This window comes from Gastrolobium bilobum, unplaced genomic scaffold, assembly GCF_033153095.1.
Source record: "Gastrolobium bilobum isolate Gb01-03AN ecotype WA unplaced genomic scaffold, APGP_CSIRO_Gbil_v1 utg7102, whole genome shotgun sequence".
In the NCBI taxonomy this organism is placed as follows: Eukaryota; Viridiplantae; Streptophyta; class Magnoliopsida; order Fabales; family Fabaceae; genus Gastrolobium; species Gastrolobium bilobum.
Genome location: NW_026898776.1, coordinates 135,294 through 154,977, shown reverse-complemented (window position 1 = coordinate 154,977; position 19,684 = coordinate 135,294). Strand labels below are relative to the sequence as shown.

The 19,684-nt window shown below is 32.0% G+C and overlaps 3 protein-coding genes across 4 annotated transcripts; 2 read left to right on the top strand and 1 right to left on the bottom strand.

Moving 5' to 3' along the window:
* Positions 1–218: 218 nt before the first annotated feature.
* On the top strand, positions 219–2,632 carry LOC133284005 (non-specific lipid transfer protein GPI-anchored 1-like). The gene is made up of 2 exons (XM_061480945.1): positions 219–564; positions 2,427–2,632. Exons 1-2 carry the CDS (start codon positions 219–221, stop codon positions 2,630–2,632), a joined length of 552 nt encoding a protein of 183 aa, XP_061336929.1.
* A 2,094-nt stretch (positions 2,633–4,726) lies between these two features.
* On the top strand, positions 4,727–10,289 carry LOC133284004 (ranBP2-type zinc finger protein At1g67325-like). Of its 2 annotated transcripts, XM_061480944.1 has the most exons (10): positions 4,727–4,879; positions 5,207–5,252; positions 5,402–5,517; positions 6,785–7,073; positions 7,470–7,540; positions 7,972–8,023; positions 8,114–8,223; positions 8,302–8,326; positions 8,439–8,590; positions 8,851–10,289. In XM_061480944.1, the coding sequence occupies exons 1-10, from the start codon at positions 4,871–4,873 to the stop codon at positions 8,851–8,853; spliced, it is 873 nt and encodes a 290-aa protein (XP_061336928.1). In that variant the 5' UTR covers positions 4,727–4,870; the 3' UTR covers positions 8,854–10,289. The 2 variants fall into 2 exon arrangements, with proteins under 2 accessions (XP_061336928.1, XP_061336927.1); XM_061480943.1 differs by having other exon boundaries at positions 8,439–10,289.
* Positions 10,290–11,202: 913 nt separating this feature from the next.
* On the bottom strand, positions 11,203–15,442 carry LOC133284014 (squamosa promoter-binding-like protein 11). The gene is made up of 5 exons (XM_061480964.1): positions 13,764–15,442; positions 13,452–13,588; positions 12,414–12,632; positions 11,858–12,244; positions 11,203–11,336 (listed from the first exon to the last, which is right to left on the bottom strand). The coding sequence occupies exons 1-4, from the start codon at positions 14,423–14,425 to the stop codon at positions 11,910–11,912; spliced, it is 1,353 nt and encodes a 450-aa protein (XP_061336948.1). The 5' UTR covers positions 14,426–15,442; the 3' UTR covers positions 11,203–11,336; positions 11,858–11,909.
* Positions 15,443–19,684: the final 4,242 nt, after the last annotated feature.

Here is a 19,684-nt window from a genome sequence, read left to right as displayed (position 1 = left end):
TGATGAAGTACATTTCCCTTTATGAAAATAGATACAAAAGATTCAAATCCGTCTAGCTACCATCCTAGCTTTAATGACAACCATCTCAACTTTAAATACGGAAGTACCAGCCAGTTTTGGCACTTCTCCACATATTATCAACTTGTAGAATTCAAACCCAACCAAAGCCACTGTGTCCGAGTGAAAAAAAACCTAAGAAAAATTTGAAGCATCAGAAAATGAAAGTTCAGTCCTTGTGTTTGTGCCTCTTTATGTTGGTGCTCGGTGGCTCCGAAGCTGGCACGGTCAACGGAACAGGAGATTTGGCGGCTAAGTGCAACCAATTGGTTCAGAATGTGATTCCCTGTTTGAACTTTGCGACGGGCAATGCGGCGGTTCCGACAAAAGATTGTTGCGACGCTTCGTCGAAAATAAAGGACAGAGATCCTGAGTGCTTGTGCTACTTAATCCAGCAGACCCATAAGGGTAGCCCAGAGGTGAAAAGCATGGGTATTCAAGAAACTAGGCTCCTTCAACTCCCTACTGCTTGTAACATGAAGAATGCCAGCACCACCCACTGTCCTAGTAAGTACATTTATCATTATTCAAAATTTCTATACTACATAATTAGGTAAGAGTGATGTATTAAAAATGAGATAGGATCCGTTTACAAACTTTTTTTTTGCAAATTACATTAAGTGCAACCGGTCGTATACTTCATGATTAAAGTATGACCAATCGTTCTTGGTGTAATTTGTAAAAATTTGTCAACAAAAAAATTTGTAAATATAACCTCACCCATTAAAAATATGTAAAAATATCAATTTTCAATTAAAAAACCAAACATTAGAACGTTTATCTACTTTGGTACGAGGATGCTCCTGCTAACGCTTGCTAATATTTTCTAATTAAATAAGAACGCGTGTTTTATATGTGCTTTATTTGTTTGCTTTTATGTTATGATGATCAGTGACAACCCTTGTATATGTTCAATTGAAAACTAATTGTAAAATCACCTATTGTGAATTATTAGTCATGATTTGGTTCAAATCTTTATAAAAATAAACTTCAAGTGTAAATATGAATATTTGTATGTTACATGATTAGTTTGAATATGAAAATTGTCTTAATGTAATTATTTCTTCTTCTTTTTTGTGTTTTTTTTGGTCAAGGCTGATTTATTCGAGTCAAATGAGATTTTTCTTGATATGAATTGCTAAAAAGTGCATGTTCATGGAAAAGAAAGAAAAACAGGTATTCCTACTTGGCAGGAGCGGCTGAAACCTATTGGATGTCTAAAGCCAAATTGTAAAATAAGAAGTTATTAACAATGGAGGTAAAAATTTAAGGAGGGAGGGAGGGAGGGAGAGAGAGAGAGAGAGAGTGTGTGTTATTGATTAAGAAAGTTAATTTTTAAGGTAAAATTTACCATTGAAAAAACTATTAGCTATTTAACATTTAGTAAACAATAACTTATTCGGATAAATAAATGAGAAATTTTTTTGTGAAGGGTAATTATTAAGTGATCCTGTAAAATTTTAATATGAAATGATTCATTAGGTAGAGATAAAAGATGACATTTTAACCATTTTGCCCTTCATTAATTATTTAATAATCATTTTGTCCCTGATCGGAAACTATTTATCAATCTGTCCCTCTTTAATCGACTAAGCCAAAAATTTAATCAACTAAATGATCGAACGAAGATTTAGTCGATTAAATCTTCAACTTAATCGACTAAATCTACTTCTTTATCAGAAGAACAACCTTGTGTATGGGAGATTTAGTCGATTAAATAGGGAGATTTAATCGACTAAATCTTCGTTCGATCATTTAGTCGATTAAATTTTTGGCTTAGTCGATTAAAGAGGGGCAGATTGGTAGATAGTTTTCAATCAGGGACAAAATAGTTATTAAATAATTAATTAGGGGGAAAATGGTTAAAAAACCGATAAAAGATAATAAAAGAATTTTTCTACGCATCAATAGAAAGAGTAAAGAGCATGTGGCTTTTTATTAATTATAATAATTAATTATTATTTTAAGTGATTTTTCATATAAGTTATACATTTACAAAAGGAATATATATAAACATGGGTTTTATTAATCTCCTTTTGCATAAGATGGGTATCTTATGTTGTAGAGAGAAACTGGGTGGGTCCCACAATTACAAGAAAAAAGAAAAAGAAAAAAAAAGTGAGGTGCGAAAATCGAAGTGAGAGAAAATGAGATAAGTTACCCCATGTAAAAGGAGAGTAATATTTCCCTATAAACATACTAGAAATATGAAATTCAATGTACTATAACATTTACAAAATTTATTAATGCATGTTTAATATATTTAATTTTGAATTTAAATGAACTTATAATAAAAAAATAATATTTTTTGAATTTTGTTTTACAATTTATTAAAACTAACAAACGACATATGATTTGAATGTGAACAGAGCTTCTGGGTCTATCTCCAAACTCCCCAGACGCTGCAATCTTTATGAATGCTTCGTTGGGAACTGCTACGGCTTCAACCGTGGGAACTACAACACCGAATTCTAAGGACTCTTTCGGAAGCAAGCTTAGACCTCCTCTCATTGCAGTGGCTTGGTCTATTCTTCTAGTCATGATTCCAACTGGGCTTGTCAGCATTTACTCATGATGGATGTGTTGAATGACTCCACATAACAATAGCAATTAATGAAGTTAGTGGGGGGTTGTTGTTTTGCTGTAATATCTATGTACTGTGTTGAACTTTGCAGATTGCATCAGTGAATTGATTTGACCTGTCATGTTGTCTCGAGTATTGGGACATTGCTTCATGTTGTTTTTAATGGCCCATCAAGGGTTACACCAACCTTACAGAAGGATTTTCTTTGATAACCTGCTACCCTCTTTCGTGACTTCCTATGTATGTAAACGATTTCCTTTTTCGTTGTGCCTTTAGAACTGTCGGATTGATGACTAGTCTTGAGGTTCAAAGTCCCTTACCTACAAATAGTTTCTTATAGGCTATAGCAATGTTTGGATGAGATTTTTTCCTCAAGTGTTTTTTTATAAAAAAAATTTCCTTATAAATGACTGTTGCATATCGTGTTTTTTTTTTTAAAAAAAAAAGTTACAATTTTATTTTTTTAAGCTGATTTTTTTTATTTCTAAAATAAAAATAAGAGTTAAAATTAAAATAAAATATTTTTCTCAAAATTTAAATTTGTCCCAATTCTACTGCTGTCGTTGTCATCATTACCATGCTGCCATCTTTTCTTATCCATCACCAAATTAAATCTTGCTTTCATAATTTATTTTCATAAAGAATATTTTTTTGATTTTAATATTTAAACAATTTTTTTAGTTATTTTTTTTTTCACTTACTACATTTAAATTCAAAATAATTTGAAGTTTTTTAAAAAATTATTCTAAGAAAAATAAGGTTTTTTTTTTTTTTAAAAAAAAAACTCATCGAAATGGACCCTTAGCCTTAGATTTTAATATCTATGTGGAAAAGATTGTATAGGTTATATACTATTAATTGGTTAAAATAGATGCACAAAGAAAGGCTGTGCAAATTCTTCACAGAAAAAAGGAATTTGGGAGTGATATAACACGAGGTAAATTTATCTTTAACAACTTCAAAACCGAGTTGAGGAAATTAACAAAAGGTTTTGTTAAAATTCATATAGATAAAGTGTGAACCCAAGGGAAGGAGCAGAGTATGTGAATTGGACACTTGTTGATGGTGATACCAATGTATATAACGTGAGAATGAAAACTTGTAGTTCAACTATAACCAGTTTGATTGTCCTTTACCACTTATGCTGTATACTTGTTGCTATTTTATTACAAATTACCATTACAATTGAAGCTAAACTTATGTTATAAATTGTTTGAATTCCTTATCACTAAACTAATTTTAATAGTATAGAGTTAAAAGCTAAATCGGGTCCGTTTGGTGCACTAAGAGAAATAAAATATGAGATAGGATATTGTGACACCCAAGTTATGTTACACCCATGTGACACCCAGCCAATCTCACCGTTAGATCGCTTATGTTAATCCAACGGTTATATTTATTTCCATCTTTGTATGGTCACGATTTCCCAAATTTAAAGTGAAAGCATTAAATATGAGAAATCATAACCATACAAAGGTAGAAATAAATATAAAATATTAAATTTGGGAAATCATGACCATACAAAGATGGAAATAAATATAACCGTTGGATCAACATAAGCGATCTAACGGTGAGATTGACTGGGTGTCACATGGGTGTAATATAACTTGGGTGTCACAATATCTTATTCCTTGTTTTTATCTTATTCTGTCTATCAAAGGAGCCCTAAAAGTTAAAAGTTATTTTTAAGATAAAACTAAAAACAAAAATTTAAAAATAATTATATAAATTTTTTAGCTTAAAAACTTAAATTAAAAATAAATTGATACAATTTTAAAAATACTCATTCTAGATGCTTTTCACTTTTTATTATTATTATAAACTTTTGTGTAATAATGTATTTAGCTTAACTTTTGTTTATAAGAAGAGAAAATGAAAAAAAAATCTCCCTAACTACTAAGTTATGGCAAATTCAGAGTCGAGTTATGTGGGATCTACTAGATAGTCAAAACTTTTAATTTTTTTTCACGAGATTCAAATCCAAAACATTATTTATTTAAGAAAAACCAAACTTATTACTAATATTTATAAAAATGAGTGTTTTTCTGTTTCTCTTAAAAAAAAAGACTTTTGAAAGGGTTGGGTTGGAAACTTGGAATGTTGGACTCTGCATATGCTTAAAGAAGACTATTAATTGTAAAGGTTAGTGGGTTTTCCCGTTCTACTGAAACGTCAAAGTCACCGAAGATTTTGGGCATTCCATAACCATTACAATCACTGCACGTCCTTATGTCGCAGGTAAACGCATTCGCATTCCTCATTTAACCCTAATTTAATCACCTATTTGATCTTCATTGATCTCAATTCTTCAAGGTTTAGGTTTTTTTTCCCCCCGATACTTTCTCTTTTGTAATCTCGGTCGCTTTCCCTTTCCAACGAATGAGTTTTTGGTTACAATTTGTGATTTGTATTAAACCGATTTGATTAGTGTTGAAGCTATTTGATTAGCTTTGATGCAATTGTTATTCTGATTTTGAAATGGAACGAATTAGGCTAATCTTAGCCACCCATTCAATTACCAGAATGCAAGGATAACGTTTTATTTTGTCCATTTTTGTTCTGCAGGTTCATAACAGAAACTCTTCAGCGTCCAAGCGTGCTAGAACCGATGGTAACCGTCGCTATTTTCTTAATTTTCTGATGTTTGCGGATACTTGATGATTGCTCTTACTCTTAATTACCATGCACTGATCCCTAAAACTCTGGGGGTTCTCACATGATTCTGAGGTGCATTTCAATTGTATTTGTTTTTGCTTGTAGGTAGTCGAAGGGATGATGACTGGACATGCCCTAGCTGTGGCAATGTCAATTTCTCTTTCAGGACAACCTGCAATATGCGTAATTGCACTCAACCGAGGCCGGCAGATCATAATTCGGTAAGATATTATATGAAAATGTCGTATTCTGTTGCTTAAAATATGATTTGCATTTTGCAAATGATTTTTAAAAGGTGTTATCAATAGCCTTGTTATCTCCCAGTATTTCTTTAATAATTTTTTTATTGTTCTTGTTCTGTGTTATTTAAATGCCTAGCTTCTATTCATTCCTGTTTCCTCACAGTCCTTTTAAAATGGAGGGGGAAATAGAGGATGTGGAAATGAAATTTTTATGTATGCATAACAGAGGCTGGACATATGATAAATTTTGTGCATTTCCTGATGCATTTGGTATTTTATACTCAATGAGTCTTAATTAATGCAATTTAACTGGGTAAGTATGTGCTTTCCTTTAAAGCATGGTTATCAAATGATGGTAGCGGCCGACCCCAAAAACTCTATAGTGCTATAGCGGTAGAGCGCAATAGCGGAGTCCAACACACTGATTTTATGTGTCACAGGGATCACAACCTTAAACCACAGAACAAGAAAAATGAAAAAAAAAACAGTACCATAAAAAAATAAAAGATAGTAAAGAAACATGTTTCTCAAAGAAGTGAATGTAACATAGTGTTAACAAGTTAAAGGGTGTTTTTGGTTAAAAACCTAACACACTGTTTCTGGTTAAGATTAATAAGTTAAGGGTGTTAGTGTAACCACAAACAAAAAAACTAAAAATAAAAAAGAACAGAACAGAGAGATGAGAGACAAAGGGAGAACAGAGAACAGAACAAAAAATCACCGTGGCCATTGAGGCCTCTGGTCGCAGGTTCAGGTCTCAGATGAGAGAGAAAGCTACAAGAGAGAGAGAGAGAGAGAGGGTGTCTGAATTGGTTCAGAATACTTAAGGGTTAATAAACTAAAAAACCCTTAAAATATGTCTGTTACGAATTTAAATTGTAGGCAAATATGAAATCTTCTCCCCTTTTTTCTGTAATTGCCTTGATTTGCTGCAAAATGACCGCAAACACGAGGAGACGTGTCGCATCGCATCCTATAGCCGCGAGGACCCGCAACATGCTATTTTAGCGCAATAGCGCCTCGAAAGCGTGCTATTGATAACTCTGCTTTAAAGCTATTCTTATCGTGAAACATCAAAGTATGCATAACGGAGGCTGAACATATGATAAATATTTTGCATTTCCTGATGAATTTGGTATTGTATACTCAATGAGTATTGATTAATGCAATTTTACTGGGTAAGTGTGCTTTACTATAAAGCTATTCTTATTGTGAAATATCAAAGTATTTGTCAATCTCTTTCCAGAAGTCTGCTATCAAGCCTCTACAAGCTCCGCAGGCGCAGGGTTATTCTTCCTCAGCACCTTATGTAGTAGGACTAGGATCTAATACCCCCTCTTCTATTTATCTTGCTGTACCACCATATGGTTCTGCCGTATTCAATGGGTCATCTATCCCTCCTTATGATATTCCTTTTTCTGGAAGATCAGCATATCATTATGATTATGGAAGTCGCCTCTCTGTTGGCAGTCCTTATAGACCACTGCATTTATCTGGACAAATGCCATACACAAGTGGATCGATGATGGGAAATGGTATGTTATGCATTTATCGTCTTATCTAAAAATTGGCCTTTTTTACAAATTAAATAAGGAAACGAGTATTGGGGGAAAATAAATTAGCAATTAAAAATGCCTGCTTGTATTCATTATTTTTTATCCAGTGCTATTATCGTTGTCATTTCTGTATGGAAAAAGCTACTTTAAAGTGAGCTTGTTGTAAAGTGCACAAGGTTGTATTCACCTTTGAATTTTAGTGGGTTAAGATCACAATGCACTTAAAAATAATTTGAGGGTGGATACTGGATATACCTTGTGCACTTTACATACAAGCTTACTCTAGAGAAGTTTTATCCTTATGTAATATTATTTTTTTGTTGATATACTCTTATACAGTTCATGTAACTTCCGTTGCTGCGAATACTTTTATAGGTGGGATGTATGCATTGCATCCAGTAGTGGACCGGTATGGCCTGGGTATGCCTATTGGACCTGGAACTATGGTATGATCTAAAATATTAAACTCAACTGTTCCAAAATTGTGTAATTCCTGGATGATACATGCTGCATTTTTTATTTGTATTTTTATGATACATGCTTTATTTTTTTACTGCATTGTTGTTTCTTGACATTTTCACATGATGAATCCTCAATTGATATGTTTTGCGGTTTGTTTTGTTCATATTAACTAAAATGATATAGTATATGCGAGATACTTTCTTTTTTGTGTAACTACAGACTTGTCAAACTGCATTTAAATTTTGCATCATTACAGGACATTAATTAGGCATTGATATGCACATTTTCACCTCGTTCAAAGTTGCATTTGGATACAATCCCTTAATGAGTTGAAGAAGCTACAATTCGTCAAAATTGTGTAATGTACTTGATTTATTCTGAGGTTGAAGTTAATAGTTAATATTTATTTGAGCAGGGCCCAACGCCAGGATTTTTTCCTGAAGACATGTCTCAGAAAAAGGACATAGGTTTGTCATATTTAGCTATTGTATGTTTTGATTGAAATGGATTTTATTAACCTAGTCTTGTTTACCCCCGACTCCTACTTTTCCATATAGATACAGCTCGTGACAATGACTGGACATGTCCCAAATGTGGCAATATCAACTTCTCATTCAGAACTGTCTGCAACATGAGAAAGTGCAACACACCAAAGCCTGGATCCCAGGTTTGATGCCTTTATATCTTTGTGTACATTGATAATAATTTATATTTAGCATTGCTTGATATGAATATTATGCTGCAGGTCTCAAAATCTGACAAAAATTCTAGTAAGTGGCATTGCATATCTTCTGACTTTCTTTGCTTATTTGAAGCAATTATCTGATCTAGTACAGAGCATCAGTTGGTAATTATGCTTCTTTCTTCCTACTTGTCATTCAGAGCAAAAGACTCCTGAGGGAAGCTGGAAGTGTGAAAAATGTAATAATATAAACTATCCATTCAGAACCAAGTGCAACAGACAGAACTGTGGTGCGGAAAAGCCGTCAGATTCAAGTACATCTCCTTCATCTGCTTCAGATCAAAATGATCAGGTTTGTTGTTGGGTAAAATGTTTCTGTTTTGATTGCACGCATTGCTCGTTGCAACTGTTGTTGATTTTTCAGCTCTTTGTATACGTAGTAGACCTCATAAAAGCCAAGATGCTGCAGAGTTGTCTAAAGTGGATTCATTGGAAAAGTTTCACTTACGCTTCCTTTCATTTGGATCCTAATACAACTTACAGCTATACATTTTTAATTTCCCTCATATTTCTCCATTGCATCCTTTGATTTGCAATTATTTACTGTTCCAGTGAGTACTAGGACATGTTTGAGGGTTGAGAAGGTCCAGAGTTGTCGTTCAGCATTGCTCAATTTGGGTGTCTGACAGTCAGTCTTGTCGTCCTCTATGTTGCAGCAGTTGTCAAGTCACTCCCCTTCTCATTATCTGTGTCAATTGTACTGAGATGGTAATGGTCTTTGTGAATCGTTATGATGCATGTGTCAGCCAGCTTACCCTGGCGAAGATTTTACTGGGTACCCTATATTCTCAGAATCAACTCAATTATTCCAGTGGTATACTATCATAGATTCATATGAATTTAGATGAGGTACCAGTGGCAGGAATTGTATGTTTTCGTTTCTAGCTTTCTTTTGGCTATTAACTGTCTGTTCAAGTATCTTTGGATGATTAGATGACTCAAAAGTATGTAAAGATTTCAAGTTTTTAGATAATTGAGGTTGTCACATTTTTAGTATTGGGTAGTTATGGTGTCTTCTGTCTGCTAGCTAGCCTACTATCCTCAAGGACGTAAAGGCCATTTTCCTTCGTGTCAGTGCTTGTGGCAGGGTGGATGGTTCATGTCAGGTCATTGGGTTTGATGTTGAAATAGATTGTTTTTGTTCGATCATAGATTTGTTTTTAGGATTATTTAAAATAGCACCCCCTGCTGATAACATTAGTCTTCGGAGTCATCTACTGGAGCCTGATTGCTTCTTGCTTTAAAAGCCAAGTGGCATTCTCATTCTTGTGGACCAGGTCTAGCATATGGCCATCATAACCAATGACGGTCGTTGGTAATATAGTAGTTTAAGATGTTATTAGAACGTAAAGGATTTTGTCTTAAAACACTTGACTAGTGTTTCCTTATTATAGGATTTACTTTTGTAGGAAAATTTTGCGCTGCGGATGCTATGTTTATATCATCTTAGTCTTTTATTTTTTTTGGTGAAGTCTTTTATTTTTTGTTTGTGCCCATTTATGCATATAGATCACAACCATGTGACGATTTATGGAGCGTTTGGAGCATGATGCTCCCTCCCAAAAGTGAAAAATAAAAGGGGATTGAGAGGAAAATATAACAAAAGAGAAGTTTTTTACCAAAAAAGAAAAAGGAGCATAAAAAATTTGATAGTCCCGGTGTATATTAAAAATTTTCTTATGTTAGATGTTGGGTTTCATGCATCGAGATATGTGTAAGGGATTTGCCACCATTGAGGAAATAAAACGATGCTTAATATGGAGAAGACGATTGGAACATGTTTGAAAACAACGATTAAACCAGTTTTGTCGATCTCATTTTTTGTTTCAATGTCTATCCCCTTTCAACAAATTACTATCAGAAATTCCGTCCAAAATTTGATTTGTTGGAATACGTGCATGTGGACGTCAAACGGAGTGGCAAGTGCATGTCCTCCAGAGCACAGCTCCATGCTAATTTGAACTTACTTCTACAATAATATCTACGTTTTACCGATGTATTTAAGATTTCATCATTTCAAATGATGAAATCTAGGTGTAATTATAGTTCAATAAAAATGTACTTCATTAAAAGAATTTTGCACTACGATTTAAACTTTATTTCTGTTCGAATTAGTTGTATCTTTAAATTTGATTTATAAGTTTCATTTTCAAGATTAATTTAAATTTCTTTTGGTATTTCTATACTCTCAATTTGCATCATTACTATCACTTGGGTTATATTTATTCCTTTTTCAATAAAGTAACACTTTAATCCTAGCTTATCAGCAGTAAAAATATTAAATTAGATTTGCGTCTTCGGATACTTAAATCTGATGTTCTCACATATATTGTTTTAGTGATTGACAAAATCAAAATCGCAGATTATAAATATTGACTGCTGGGAATTTTTGTAGTTGATTAATCTTTTGGTCGGAATCCGGTTTTAAGTATTTCATTTTGTTAAATAATCTAAATTGATGATAAAAAATATACAAAAGTAAACTATTAAGGAACACGCTCAAGTTTTATTGTAAAATTAGGCAATTATAATGATGGTTTTTTATATATAAATAAAGGAAGATTATATCTATAATTCTTTTTTCTTGTTGAATCAAAATTAAATTAATGATTGTAAAATTAAATCGAATAAAAGCTGTTAAATTGATTTTGATCTAATAATTACAAAATGATTATAAGAAGTAATAAGGAAAAAAATTGCAAGTATAACATATTTCATATAATAATTATAAGAATAGTGGACAACTAATTTTTTTTTCCAAGATATCTTCACACATTTTAAATTTAAAACTAGTTCTTCTGAGCACATAATAATACGGTTAGGTAACTAATTTGATTATAAACAAGAAATTATTTAATTAAAGATCTTTTCAAAAAGTTAAGTAAATAAGTTACAAATCCGCAATAAACATAGAGTGAAAATTAACCCATCCATAAAATTTTACCATATTAATTTGTCACTTACCATTCTGTCTACACAACATATTCTCAGAATAGTCTCGTGCTTGTAGCATATTCGGATGGTTGCAAACTATAAACCTGCGAAGTTAAAGACAATTACAGTCAGTACATTTTATCACGAAAGAATTACGAGTAATAAATAAAAAATGTACCTATATATGACAAACAAATATTAAAGTTAAAATTAATTACTTAAAACAAAATAATTATTAAATTTAAATTGTAAGGAATTTTGTGGGTTTGATAGCAATATTTCAATAATAAAAATATGGGAGGTTGCTCAGAAGGGTAATTAAGCAGATGGAAAGTCGTTAGTTATTGCATTTCTCTGTCATATCCGACAACATTTTTTGTTTTAAGTTCAATTGTTCTTTTGAGAACTTCTTTTTATTGAGTTTTCATTAAAAAAAAAAAATTACACGGTCGTTAATTAACCTTCATCCCGAAAATGTTGTTAGCCAAATAGGATGCAAAAATATTTCTAGACCTGATTTCCATTTCTATATGATAACAAAAGGAAGAAAACATGGAAAATAAACAAAGCCATTGCAACAATAAATTAGGCACTACAAATCAAGAAATCACGAGATGGAACTAACCTTATATGTAAATTCATCAGGTTGAAACTATTAAGTATGAGAGCATTCATGTTTAATCCAACTGGTCGTAAGGAAAACCAGATTCATAAGGTTCTCTGAACAGTTGAAATTCGTGAAAGCGATTGTTGTCATCACAGTTTGAGTACGAGATCCACATGCTGGAATTGTCTTGTGGATCTGCATGCCAACAGTCGGATGAAGCAAGAGGTAAACGCTGACTCATTGCATGTGTTATGGTCTGAGCGGTACTAGTTGTGTGATTGGAGTGTTCTATTGAAATGGACTTAGTCTCATATGAACCCCATGAATTGGTTGACAGAAGAGAGAGAGCACGGTGAAAATCTTGTGTAGCATTTGGATCAGTGAAGGTAATGGAATCTTCCACACCTGCAAAAGAGGTATTCTACCAAATGAATAATATTGTGGCAAAAAAGTGGCAATGATTAGCAGTTTTGAGATGGAGTTAGAAATGAATGTGGCCAAATCAATCATATTATGTCTACCTAAATTTAATGCAAAATCATGAGGCTCAATTATTAAAAAGATGTTAAACAACCTGCTGGATTAACAATCTTGGTTGCAAGGCCTTTGGATGTAAAATGGGCATTGGAGTCATCAGAAAACATAGTGACAATATTTGGTATCTCATTATTGGCTTTTGCAGGATTCCTGAGAAAATCTTTTGTCTGGGGGAGGTTGTTGCTGTGTATGTCTTGCCAGGTTAAATTAGTAGCAGTCCTTGGATAAGCGAATGGACTCATTTGTTGCCTCCCATCTGCAGAATAAAGATATATTAGAAGATAGAAGGGAATAGTAAAACTCGCATCATCATGATGAAATGAATGACTGAGGATTAGCTACACTCTACCAATTAACTAGAAAATCCAAGATTGGATTTACTTATGTTTAAGTTTTGACACGCAGCAAAATTTGAAGTTGTGTTTCTATTAAATCAGGTTTGTTCAGGAGTCTCATACTCATACAAGATTAAATCACGTTAGTACAATGTCAACCCTCAAGTCCAACCAACCATGATACTTGCTTGTATATGGCTATTATTACAGTTGCTACAAACTTTACTCTCTATTCATATAGCACATGCCTTGTTTCACTCAAGGGCTACCCTTTCCTCAAGACTTTGGCAGTTAACCGTGTCTTGTACCTTTAACTACATCCACACCTATAATAGTAACATCCCTTCCTCTCTTTTTTTTTTTTTTTTTGTATATAGATCATAATTATCTCTTTAAAGCAAGTAGGCCCCTCAGGTATCCCCACAAATTTTAACTTTTTGAACTGACTATGAGATTAATCCCTAGTTGGCGCTTAATCACAATTAAAGTTCTTCGCCCCTCTCCAAAGATGTATTTGGCGGGAATCGAATTTAGATTCTCCCCCATCTACTCAGCCTGTGTTGCCAACTGAGCTACACCCATTGGGTTCGTAACATCCCTTGTGACAATATTAAATGATTGAACAACTAAAACATTTAGACTAATATATTAAAAGTAAACTGCAAACTAAGTTGAAGACCAAGACAACACAAATAGATTTTCCATGGGAAAGGGACATTACAGAGCTTGAAGAGTTATACCAGAGGGTGAGGAAGACAAAGCTGATTGACTTAATTGGATGGCTTCAGGGTGAGGTTTACGGCGCCTTGCATTGTGATCTGAAAGACGTCGTCTGCAGCTTCTCTTTTTTTCATCAAACTCTGACAGACCATGGAACCTTCAACATTATAAGCAAAATGAAAATTTTTAACCAACTTGTTCAATACGAGCCAAAAAGACATGAAGCTGAATCAGATTGAATAATCTTAGTTCTCAATGATTTGTTATTGAGAATTGATCAAATACTTGAAAAACATTATTACGTATCAATGTCATTTGTTAAAAAGATTTACCTGCTACATTGCTGGCAAAATCGAAGTTCCAAACCAGCTATAACCACCTTAGGGGATTTGGAATGACTTTCACAAACTCTATGTCTGCGATGGTAATCTTTAGCTGATGAAAGGTCAAGGCCGCAGCCTTCAACCTGGCAGCATGGATATGGTAAGTTCTGACCTTTGGACTTACATTTCTTTCCTGAACTTAAAGATGACATGGGAGCCCCAGAGAAAGATAGGTTCTTGGAACCACTTCCGGGGCAAATATCCTCAAAGTAAAACCGTTTACCTAGCTTTAGAGTGAGCAATGGTTCACCAGTGACAGAAAAGGGTTCTAGAGCATGAGAAGCTTCAACTGGTTCTTCTTTAGATAATTCTTTTTTGCCACTGGAATCATCTTGGGAACTTTCAAAAGTGAACATAGATGTTTTACTATCCCTATTTGATGACGAATTGATGGAAGCTGATTTCGAGCTCCTTGATGAAGAAGCGTGTACTAGCTCAGACTCAGAACAACCACTGCCACCAGATGTATCGAACAACCCCATTTTGATTTCTTGGTTTGCTTCACCACTCCAGTTTGGTGGTTGTAATTTGGGATTTTCTGTTGCTCTTGAGTTTAAGAAGAATAGGTGCTCCCAGTCCCACTGGGAGGAAGACTTTGCATTCCACTCCATCAGAGGAGCTCAGATATTCAATAATCTGCAAACTACAATTCAAATGAAATTGCCACTGTTTTAGTTTCTCTAGAAGCAAGATAAGTAAAACAAGCTCTTATAGACATTTACCAAGCCAAAGAAACCACACAGAAAACTGGATTAATGATTCGCAAAAACCAAAAGGCACCAAGAATATCTGTATGTATTCAGTAGAGAAACCATAAAAAGACACACATATTAAGAATACTAGTGACATCTATAAAGTGTGAAACTGCCACAAATTTCAAAATAATCAACGTATATTACTTATTGCTAAAGGCAAATTCGATTAATCTTACAAAGACCATAACAAATCAACATTGTTCTGCAAATCCCATCCATGAGTTGACAGGCAGATAGGCGGCTGTGTTTAGTGGTAAAAGTTCCCTAGGTTATATCATTCAGTCCCCACCATTTACCACAAATTTAGTCATTTATCTATCGTACTGGTAAATTTTAATTGCACCCCAACTTCCCACCCAGTCAATCTGCACTACTAGTATTTTCAAAATCTAGACTCCACTACCATTTACAAGGGCAGCATTTTGCAATTCATTCATCTCATTCCTTAAACTATACCTGCAAGGGATTCTCCTATAGATGTGATGTGTTTTATTTCTTCCTGCAAGTTACCAAAACTTCCCTTTCAACATTGGAAGCTTGAATTCCAATAATTCATATTAATCACAGCAATGTCAGAAGTAGTCGGTCATTGAATGAGACCCCACAACAAACAACCCAATATATGATAAAATATAGACATACCATAATTTCCAACTACAAAAACATTAGCATCAGAGCCAATGTTAGGCCTTGGTTTTCTTTCAGAATTAAGGGCAAAAACCCTCCATAGTCATAAATACCGGAAACCAATCAATCTAGATCCCAAAAACAAATACAATAATAACATGATTTACATCGAATGCTGCATGATGGGTCCCAGGAAAATGACCTATCATAGTTTGCGTTTGCTGTGAGTAACTGAGTATGACCCGTATCCGTCATTCAACTATTCTAAAACTATTAACTAAGAAAGCAGAGAGGGTAATTATTCCAATCAAATTCTTAATACACTAAAAACAAACACATGTTGTACCAAAAAAAAAAAAAACAAACAAACAAACACATGAACTTAATTTAAAAAAAGAAAACTAGATTTCAGACTTTTGGTGATAAAGTTGTAAGATGTAATGGAAGACAATGAATTAGGTTAATATTTGCTAAGCACATACACAGATGTAGATAGAAGGAGAAAAAACTTTCATGAAAACCTAGCAAGATGCTTTAAGATGATAAACCCAAAAAGGGTTAAACAGATAGAGGAAGAAAAAGTGGATGAACAAATAAATTAAAAAAAGGAAAAAAAAAAACACTTTTTCTCCCTACAAGCATAAAAGTACAGGCTTTACTTACATTATTGTCCCAGTATTAGGAAAAAGGAAGTTGCAATCTGACTCTACCACAAAGGGAAACAATCAGTGCAAAAGTAACACCAGCAGAGCAGACAGGTACCCATAGTAATCATCACATGTAATAATATTACTTAATAGTATCTCTATAAATAAACTGTGCCAAAAATATAAATAACAACAACCATCATCATTTTACAAAGGTTAGAAAAAGACAGCATACAAGGATATGAAAATAAAAGTGGGAGATAAAAAGAGTTTTCTAATCCATTGAAAAGTGGATCCCTTCTCCTGATTTTGAAAAATTGAATTAAAAAAAAAAAAAGAACAAAGAATGAAATGGTAAAAAGAGGAGGAGGAGGAGGCAGGCACTAACATTGTCAGGGGACAGGTGGACGTAGTAGCACGTAGCAACACAACACAAATGCAAGTCTGCTGCACTGAACCCTCCCTTTCTTTTTCTCTACTTTTCTCTCTCTCTTTCACACACACTTAATATGTGCACTTCTTGTCCCACACATTATGGGTGTCGTGTTGGGTTGTAACATTTAAAATTAAAAAAAAAAAAATTATTTTTTTCGGAAAAGTTAAAAATTTCCCTTATGATTTTTTTATTTTTTTATAGATGAAAATAAATAAAGGGTTCGCTTTATCTGCAGTTACTGCAGATAAGTTATCTGCAGTATGCTCAATATGACGTTGTTTTGGAGCTGAAATCATGGTATTTTTGTAATTGTAATTTATTTTAGAGATATAATAGTCTTTATATTTATAATTTTTTAAGATTTCAATACCAAAACGATGTCGTTTTCAAAATAAATGCAGATAAATTATCTGCATTAACATTTTTCCCATAAATAAAAGACAAAACAAAGAAATAAAAACCTTATTATATTTTTAGAATCATTTATTCTCTTATAATTATTTTATTATTATTATTTGGGAAAAGTGTGTATAATTTTGAAGGATGTAAAATTGTGTCATTTTAAGAGAGAGAAAGAGATAGATAAAGGAGGAGAGAGAGTTGACAAAAAAAATAAAGTTGTGGGTCCCACCTCTTTGTGAGAGTGAAAGGATGTAAGTTGTGTAATTTAAATGTATAGACACTTTTCCCTTATTATTTTTATTCTCTTGTGAATTTTTTCATCTGATCCACCTTCTAATTTTGTTAAAAATAAAATAAAATAATTCATTTTACCCTTGTAAAAACAATCATTGTAAAGATAATAATTTTATATTATAATACTTTTTTTCATCCAACTCCAATTGTTTTCTAAAATTTACACTAAACTGTCAAAAAAACCTTTCGTCCCAATAATATTGAGAGAGAAAAAATATAATGAAAGTTGCAAGTTAGCAACTAATTTCGATACTCCAATAAAACAATATTCATAACATAGTTAGCAAGAATTAATTATTAATTTAGAATTATTATTTTTCTTTTTACAAATTTATATTTCTTTAATAAAACTAACTTGACTTGAGTTTAATAAATGTATTAATATCTTAAATTTTATAAATAAAATTAAAGATTATTTAAGTAATCAATTTATATGTAAATATATTTTTATTATGGGTTGAAAAAAATGAGCCAAAGATAGGTAACAAAGGAAACAAAAATGTTAGAAAAATATTAATAAATTTTAGTGTAAATTGGTTAACTGATGTACAATACACACAAATATTACGCTCAAAGTTGTGAACAAATATGCACGAGGAGAAGTGAAATAATCACAAATAAAACATGAAAGGAGCCAATTGAGTTAAAATAAAAAGAGTTCAATTTAAGTTAAATTTTACATTCTGATAGAGTTAAGAGTTTGAACATGTAACATATGTTTGATGATTTGTCTTAGTATTATAATAAATTAATAATATATGATTTATAGTGGAGTTAGATAAAAAAAAAAAGTATTACACTGAAATTTTCATGCTAAAAAATTGAAAAAAGTGAATAGTAACAAAATAATAGATAGTCTGGTATTGATTTTTTTTATATGGGCAAAATGGATAATCTAATTTAATTTTTAACAGTATTAGAAAATGGAATGGATGAAAAAAATCATTGCGAGTAAATGATAAAAATAAACCATAAAAGAATAAGTGATTTTAAGAAAAATCATACTAAATTTTTTGAATTTATTTTTCTCACGTGTATATTGCTTCAGGGAATTGATCTTTTTTTGTCTTATTACAATGTGGGTGGCTCTTCGAGAGACGAGAGGACGTGAGTTTCAGGAGAAGGTGGCTTCTAACACGGCGGCTTGCGATTTGATGAACAGAAACGTAGTAACTACGTGATGATTTTTTTATTTTATTTTTTTATTTTACAATGGTTGGGTTATAAGTATGGGCTATCATATTTAATTAGTATATGTTGATTTGTCATTAAAAATTATAAATAAATAAAAAAAGTCTTCTCACACAATATGGGGATGTTGAAATGAGATATTCCTCCACTAACTAAGGTAGGTGGTAATCGGATTTTGAGTGTTGGGTTCTAGTTCTAGCACTTAAACTAGCACTTAAAATTAAAAAATATACTTATAATTTTTTTCTTCTAAATTTTCTTACATGTAGATATTGTTGTATAAAATGGATCTTTTTATCTCTTATTAAAGATAGGCTACTCGAGCAAGAACGACTTGAGAAGGAAAAATAGTCAACTTAAGTACTTAATTATTAACAGTTAATTTGTCATTAAAAGTTATAAACAAGAAAAATCTTTTCTTATAACTGATTTGATGACATTTCTTCACTAGCTAACATACTGGATCGGTCTTAGTCGAATTGACTGCATACTTTTGTCAAACTATATTTAGCAGTTTTAATTTTATTCTAATCTTTTGTTAGTCATGTTTGTTTAACGAGATTAATATTTCTCATGTTGTTGGGGATAATTTTATCTCTTATATAAACATAAAAATGTATAAAGCTCATATGAGGCATGTGAATAGAAAAAATAAAAAATAAAATATGAATCTCACACACTTTTATGTATGTGTATGAAAAAAAAATATATCTCATACAACATAAGAAATATTAATCTCTTGTTTAAATATTTTATTTTATCCACTAGGGTTAGCCTAGTGGTGTGGAGTGTGTGTAGTGTAGTGGTATGTGTTCAATTCTATGTAATGAAAAAAAAAAAAAGATTTATGGCTCGTAGTGATAGTCCAAGATTTAATTATTTATTTTCTTTATTACTACCTCCAAACTAAAAAGGATAAATTTCAAATGAAAAATGATATTTGTATATTAAAATATTCAAACTATATATAAATATGCTGCTTATTTGAAAAAAAATATGAAAAAATGTGTACTTTTTATTTATTTAAATTTGTTCGAAGAAAAAGACCTATGTCTGGAAGTGATGGTCCGAATTTTAGTTATTTATTTTCTTTATTAGTATTATAAACTAAAAAAGATAAGTGGAAAATGATATTTTTATATCAAAATATACTCATTCTTTTTATATGTTGCTTCTTTGAAAAATATTAAAACATCGTGCATTGAAAATTTGGAACGTGTCTTTTTATTATTTTAAATAATATTACAAAAATGATATATAAATATTATTCCAGAAAGACTCACTGTCTTCCATTAGGTGATCTACCATTAATATTATCTTATAGCATTTTCTTATTGAGTTATACTATATTTTTGCTGCAGATTTTTTTTTTCTGTCACTCATAAATAAAAAGTGAGTGGATCCCATTAATATTTGAAACATTAAATTCTATATTTTTTTTACCTAAAGTCTTAAAATTAATATTTGAGTAAAAATTATAAGAAACAATTTTATTTTTTTTCAAATCATAATTTGAGA